The 7,808-nt window shown below is 43.1% G+C and overlaps 1 protein-coding gene across 1 annotated transcript in view; it reads right to left on the reverse strand.

Moving 5' to 3' along the window:
• tnfrsf21 (tumor necrosis factor receptor superfamily, member 21) overlaps nt 1-6,877 on the reverse strand; it is a gene marked incomplete at its 5' end in the record, with an annotated part of 29,598 nt that extends 22,721 nt beyond the window's left edge. The window contains 2 exons of the mRNA XM_015025236.1: nt 883-1,461; nt 6,160-6,877. Of these exons, the coding sequence (XP_014880722.1) occupies nt 883-1,461; nt 6,160-6,877 (1,297 nt within the window). The remainder of the gene's footprint in view (nt 1-882; nt 1,462-6,159) is intronic.
• Nucleotides 6,878-7,808: the final 931 nt, after the last annotated feature.

Consider the following 7,808-nt stretch of genomic DNA (forward strand, 5'->3'; position numbering starts at 1 on the left):
GGTGTACTCTCCTCATTGCTTTCTCTCCATATATCTCTTTGTTGTCCCGTAAGAGACCCGATCGACCCAATAATGTGCCTTGCCAACCAAACAACTACCCTGGTTCAGCTGAAACCAGATTATTCCAGTTCTCTGTGGGCTGTCACTGAGGGAGCACAATGTGAGAGAGGCGGGTGGCTCAGCTTCATCTCTACAACAAACACTTACACACACACGCACACATCCATACACACTAACTTTCAAAGGGGAAACCTGAGTGTATTAACCGAGAGGTGTCCCTTAGTTTTGGGTCACCTCTTTATAAAAGAAAAGAGTAAGAGGACCGATATGAAGGTGACGGAAGCAGAAAAGAAAGTTCATGCTAAGGTGAAATTTGAGAACTGAGATCTGGAAGTGAACCTGCGTGTAGACATTGAGAGAGGACAGCAACAGAAGGGTGGTACAACAGGGTCATGTCCTCATTTGTGTAACCACCGCCCTGCACAACATGTGCTCAGGGGTACAATTGATTGGATTAGAAGCTAACAGCAGTTCAAACACATCAACAGATGGTTCCACATCAGCAGATGCATGTCGTGACCCTTGAGTGGAACCGCGAGTGTGCCGCAAGAATTCAATATTTATTCATGAAAGCTAAAACTGTGAAGCAGATTAAGGCATCACTGGTGAGATTCCGAGAACGTCCCAACTATGGAGTGGTTGATACTTGTTAGACATGTTCCTATCCATCATCAGCACCAACTATGTGAAAGGGAACTACTTGTACCTGTTCCGTGTTTGGCACACATATACATAGATATTTATACATGGCTAAAAAGTAACCCATCAGAGTTAAAGCAGTAGGCTAAATGCTAAAACTCAAAGAAGAAGTCACAAGCTTACCTTGGCCATTGGAGTAGTAGTAGATCCACTTCTCTCTGACCTGTGTTGGAGTCCCAGATGTCTTCTTGTGAATTGCCTTCTCCATGATGCTGCTTGGGTCCTGCATGGGGCCCTTCTTCAGCACCCGAGAGCTCCTCTTGACGCTGCACACCACGATCACGACCAGCACCAGCAGGAGCAACAGAACTATCATCCAGGGCAGGTGCTCGTTGATGTCAAAATGATCGTGCATGGTCGGCCTTGGTGACCCTCTGCGGTTGGGCCTGTAGTAGTTGGAGGCTTCACCCGCATTCCCCGAGTTAACCACGTTACTGATGCTTGTTCCAACCCTAACTACTTCTGGGCCTACTGGACCCTCCATTCTTGGTTTATTTGCCCCAGGCTCAGGATCAGCATCAGACTTGCCCAATTCTTGCTTGAGATCCATGGCTTGCTTTCGAGCCACTGACAAGGGAGTCCATGACGCTTCCTGATTTGGTGGGGTGGGGACGCCAGAATGGGTAAGCATTAACTCCACTCCTCCGTCTTCCCCGCCTACAGTTTTCCTCAGTTGAATGGCTGCTGACTGGCTCAAGGGATCTGTGATGTTTGACAATGGATTTGATGGAGACAAAGATATAGTAATAAGATGAGGAAAAGGAACACAGAGCTGGTACACAAGAGATAAGAAGCAACAGAGACACAGAAATAGGGAATTAAATTCACTCAATTTGAAATATGCTCGCCCTGATCATGAAAACAGAAGGTATTACAGGAGGAAATCCTCATCCAAGCAAACAATCTGGGATACTAGCATGGTAACCAGTGGTAGCTTCTTTTCTCCTTTATCTGTGTGCAGCATTTACTTAGGAAGAGCCTACTACTTCTGAGGTGTTGAGATGGTTAGCGCCATATTTTATAAAAAAGTAACCCAAAAAAAATGAAACAATCAATAGGGGAAGACTGCTGGTGCTGGATAGAACTTACTCTTGGTTATCATCGATTGCTCGCATGGATCAGGGTTCCATAGCGATATCTTATGTTTTAATAGACTAGGTTAAGCATATGTCCAATTGAGTGAATTTAATTAGATTTTTTGAGGATATCAATTAGCTGACATGACTGTAGAGCAGTGGTCTCAAACTCCAAAAGTTGTGTCTTTCAACTTTTCAGCCCAGCTGGTATCAATATTAGCTCATTAGCAGAGCTCTGTAGAGCTTGGCTTCATGCTAGTGACACAGTTCAGCCATTTAATTCCAGTGTGTAGAACATCTTCACTCCAGTCCAGTAAGTGGCAGTATATGCACTTAAGTAACTTTGTCAACCACAAATAAAACTTAAAAGAAGAGAGACATCTAGAGGTTGCAGGACACCAGCCTTTGAGGACTGGAGTTTGAGACCACTGCTATGGAGAAATATCTGATACTTAATCAGGAAAAGGTGTCACTCTACAGGTTAATAAAAATACTCAGGTAGGGTGTTGTGCTTAAGTGACGTTTGATTGGTATAAAGCAACCCTTAGCAACAATTGAGAAAGAAGAACTTTTTCCAATCTCCTGTTGTCCAGTTTTGGGAAGCCTGATTATTATTTTTTTGCCCCAAGCTCCTAAAATTAACCGGTGCAAGTTGCAACTTGCTTCAAAAGGTCTACATATTGTATGTTCAGAGATGGTTCCACATAGCTTGGTTTCAATAGTGGTCATTTAAACTACTGCTGTCTTTCTGCTATTTAAACAAATTTTGCTCATCGTCTCCTCAAAGCAGGAAACTATGCCACATTGAGTCAATTGAAACCTCTTTTTTTTTCGTTCTGATGTTCGAATTGAGGTGCATCAATGCATTGAGTTCCTTTAGTGCGGCAGGATGATACCCTGTGGCTACTGAGTGTACATTTCAGGCTTTGCAAGAGAATGATTTCAAATTTGTACCATCACTGCAGAGTAAAAAACTAAAAAAAAGAAAAAGATAACTGTAATGCCAATTAGCTTGTCCCCAGAAGTTAAATTTGGAGACAACAAAACACACGCGTCACACAAAATATGAACCATCAAGCTGCAGCTGGGTTCCCTGGACTGCAAGGACCCTTAATCTCTGTCTGCTCCCACTGCTTTGCTCCAGCCCCAATGTGCCCCGGCTGGTAATCACACAGCAGATGAAGTCCAAAATTGCTCACACCACAGTCTGCTTGTTGATTAAATTGAAGCCAGGGGACACCTAATCAGGATTCGACTCAGCCGAAGGAACAGTTTGAAAAGTCGTCCTGACCGACACTTCACAGTCAGTGCTGGACTCATCAGTTAGGTGAGGGGCAGTTAGGGTGGTGTGTTGCACCCAACACTAACAACAGCTGCAGAGTTAGTGTTCTCCAGGCATGGAAAAGAAAAAGTGGTTTGTCAATGTCAGTGCGTCACTTCCTGCCATTGATTATCGATGCAATCTCCAGCACCTCCCTGCTGCTTTCTGTGCTTCAGCACCCCTAATGATGATGGGAGCTGAGTTGCATAATCTCTAAATTGTCATTCAGATGTGTAATAATCCTATTTATCCTCTCATCAGCAGAACATTGCCCAGGTGTGACTCTAATCCATAAATTAAAAGTGACATTTTGACCAGAACTCTAAAGCAGGGAGAGAAAGCGCTCAGTGACAAACACAGGGAAACAGAAGGTGTTGGGGCATTTCAGAGTCTTTGGCTTTATACATACACGCTTCTGAATATGTAGCTGTCAAATGTATGACAGGTTATGTGGCTTGATTATCTTCCTAACCAAAAACTGTAAGAAAAAAAGTATCAACTCAATCAAAAGAAGTTGAAGTGAAAACCAGTGTGGCAGATGTCCCATAATGGAGAACTTTGCATTAATTGTGCCAGCAGTGTAAAACTAAGTAATTTCTATTTATTGGACAACTGCTTGGCTCCAGATTTATGAGTCTCAAAGGACAAAGCTAAGAGCTTTTAGTCCAAATTGAGTCTACTGACAGTAATCCAATTAGTTTTCAGGGCTAACCACATAAATATGTCAATAAAAAATACCTTTGGCTTGGTATTGATGTATTGCTATTATTATTATCATGAGTTATTTGTTATGCTGCGGGCATTTATAGTTGACAGGCAGAAGCGTACATGCTGAGCATGTACATATGTCTAAATGTGACTGAAAGTGTCATGTATATAACAGTTTGACTCCAAGTGGACTAGAGAAAATTCATTTAAAATGCATCTAATGCAAGTTTTTAAAAGTTATGGAAGTTAGTTGCATAATCATTCTATAGTGTAAAAAGATCAGCTTGGATATATATTTAAGCAGTAAATCAATCTAATAAATTCATCTATGATGGGTTGAACAAACAAATCTCATCAACAATTTAATTTGGAGCGGCCAAAGCGCATATCTTTTTCTTTCTTACTTTTCTTTAATCTGCCACTATGAAAATTACAGTTGATTTTTCAGTATTAAACTTTAATACTGAAAAATCAACTGCATACTTTGGTTTTTTTAATGTTACTGGAGCTGATTATTTAGACAGACAGGACGTTGGAGGCACCAATCATGTTTCGACTTTTACTTGTTCTAACACTATTTTAAGCTACAAAAGATTCACTGATAAGCTAATTGTTTTTAGCACAACATTTCCAGAGTCCAATCAGATTGTTTTTTGAAAATATTGTTAACCTCCAGAAGGCCAAGAGAAGCAGCTTTGTCGTCCGTCAGTGTTGTTTGCAAATGTTGCTTGTGCGTTAGATTTACAGGCGTACCAGAAACACAATACAAAGGTTCCTCCTCTGGGCTTTTGTACGTAAACGACCAAATTGCATTTAAAAAATTTTCCGTGTTAAATTCCATGTATTTAATGAATTGAAATCACCAAGTTAAAGTCTCGGCTCTGGCTTAAAGGGCCTGGAAAAGCCTGCAGCCCACACTGTGTAAGGTGGATATAACAATCAATGTAACATCTCTGCTGAACATTTCTGGTTGCTAGGAGATGTGTGATGTAACCTCCAATTATCTGAGTTATAGAAAAAAAAAGGAACAAACTGACTTCCTCTACAGAAACTTTACAACTCAATCTAATCTTCCTCTCCTTTCTGAATGAGGGTGACCACCCACCCCCTCCTCTACCATCGGTAAATAGCAGGTGTAAGCTAACAGCCCCCACCAATCCCCCCCCATGGTTCTAACAGCTCAGACGGTGTCAAATTAACTGGCTCAAAGGCCATCGATCCCCTGCCAACACAAACAGCAGTGACAGTATTATGGCTGTGGGGGGTTTAGTGGAGGAGAGGTATGCTAGTTATGGATGGTTGATTCTGAGAAATGACTGCTTGGCTGGCTCAGACGAGCATGACGTAAGAACGGGTAAGGACATGACGAGTCCGGCAAACCAACGGGAAAATGTAGGGGAACTACCGAGGGTTTTTTCTCTACCAACAGGAGAAAAAGAAAAGAAGAAAGATGAAACAAGAGGACAGAAACAACCTTGAGTCCCCTTGAAAATGCAATCATTCCTGGCATACAGGGGCAGCCTGCTGTTTCCGTGCCAACAGATATCCCACCTATGAGAATTCTAGCCTGGATGAGACAGTGGAGGGGTGGGGGGGGGCATTTGTGCAATGAGGATGCAGCACTTCAAAAAAATACATAACCTGCAGCCATGTAACAGTTTTCAAAATGTTTCCACATTTCTTCATGTGCAACAACAGGCCTCAATGTGCTTTGCTGGGATTTTATGTAATAGCAAATTAGCTCACACATAGTATTATAGTATTAAGCTTTTTTTTACTAACAAAAATGTGACATACATTTTTATGAAGCCCTTCCTAAGTCAAGACTTTGTAAAGTCAGCTTTAACTCCAGCAACAGCTGTCGGCACTTGCTGGAATGTCGCTACTGGTTCACATTTGGACACGGAAGGTTTTTCTTTTCAAAATAGCTTCATGTCAGCCAACGATTATGTAGAGAATACGCAAGAGTCTATTTCCAAGTCTCGTTGCAGTTTTTCATTTTCAGGTTTAGACTTTGACTGGGCCATTTTAACATAAATAGGCTTTGAACTAAAACACTCCACTGTTTGTGGTCATTTTCTTAGTGGTAAGTGAACCTTAAAACTTCCACACTTTTAATTCTTCAAACAAGTTTTCTTAGCAAATGCAGTCACTTATGTTTCATGTCATTTCTCCTCTAGGGATTTGATTTTACTGAGACAAAAAAAACAAAAAAACAACAACAAAAAAAAACAGGAAGTTAATCTGAATAGGAATTCTTCTCAACAAAAGAGAAGTGCATGATGGCCGCCTCACCTTTACGTTCATGCCCATTCAATGATGGGGAGACCGATGACATCATCGTCTCCTGAACAAACACAGCCTGTGCAGGCCCCAGTGGAGTGGTCGGGGGGACAGATGACAAAGTGGCAGAAGGGGGTCCACACACGTTATCCGTTTGTCTTGTCCCTGGTGTCAACAGCAGCCTTGCCAGAGCTTTGCAGTCTGTGTGATTTCTGCAACTCATGGCGCTGGATTCCACCTGAGAAAACGTGCCCTTCGTGCACGGCTTGCAGAGAACGTCTTCCTTTTCGTTGCCGCGCCTTTTCACCCGGGTCCCGGGTGGGCACAGGGAGTGGGGCTTGCACTCCAGACCACCGCTCTTCAACAGGAATGTGTTGGGCGGACAGGTGCAGACTCGGTCCTGGGTGGCCATGCACGGCGCCTTCTCGATGAAGCCTGCGGGACACGGAGCCCGACAGCGGTGGCATTGCTGGACGCCGTTCTCGCCCCGTGTGAAGGTGCCACTGGGGCAGGGGCTGCACTCCCTCACTGTTGTCGGAGAGCAGTGGACGGAGACGTAGGTGCCTGCTGGGCACTTGTCACAGACCAGCTGGGTGCCAGAGTCCCGGTCTGTGTGCTGATAGTGGCGTGGAGAGAGGAGGGGCTGGTCGTCTGCGGTGGATGTGGTCAAAGCTCGGGCTGAGATGTCAGCCACCACCGTGCACAGGAGCTGAGAGGAGAACAAGAAACATCAGATCAGTTGGTTTAGAATATAAATTATTTTCATCTTGCTTTGGTAGGATAATCTGACATCTGCTTTCTCTGTTCGGATGGTAGTTGAAGACATTAGTGTCAAAGTTACTAACGTCACTCTTTCGTCCTGATTTGTCTTAAAGTGGCTACACAAGGTAAAAACTGAAGGGTGTTAAGTTATAGTTATATCCTGAAGCCTCTGCCATCATAGAATTCCTCATAATGAAACTCACTGACTCATCCTGAGACTCAACCAGCACAGAGTTTATGGGCTTTTTGTCACAGCTGATGATTCATCCCCCAGTGTAAGCTGTAGTTGTTGCTTTGCCTCCACAGAATGCCCTCTCACCTCTCCTTGGAAGTTGTCAGCTTCCTAGATTTGGTGGAATGACACACACCTCTGGGTTCAACATCACAGACAGACTGAGTCATGCATGTGTAACACTACCTGGAACACGAAAGGCACAGATCTTCCACTCGAGAGAAACTTAGTGCAACGTTTCGTAGCTTTTTTTAAGTTTTAACTCTCAAACTAAAGATGGTAAAAGCTGCTCCACACGGTAAAGCTGTGTGGTTTAAAAAGTGTAATACTTTCTGAAACAAATGGATCATACAACCTGAACTACACTAGTAGAAAGTGGTCTACTGGTAAAAAGTGTCATGTAATGTACATATGTACATAGCCTGAGTCAGTTAACCAAAGTGCCTTTCATAGTCGTAAACTGAGGGTCGGACATTCTGTTTTAGGATTTGCTGCAGGTATTCCAGGTTCTGCCACCATGTTTGACTGCATGTATGATGCTGTTTCTCATAAATCTTTTTAGTTTGGGAACTTTGTGGTGGTGCAGTTCATGGCACTGCTCCCCTGGTGAAAGAAGATCCTGGCTTCTTCTTTGTGTGGATTCTGCATGCTTAACCATACATGTTGT

The sequence above is a fragment of the Poecilia latipinna genome, unplaced genomic scaffold, assembly GCF_001443285.1.
Source record: "Poecilia latipinna isolate Pla-1442-1.1 unplaced genomic scaffold, P_latipinna-1.0 Scaffold4013, whole genome shotgun sequence".
NCBI lineage: Eukaryota > Metazoa > Chordata > Actinopteri > Cyprinodontiformes > Poeciliidae > Poecilia > Poecilia latipinna.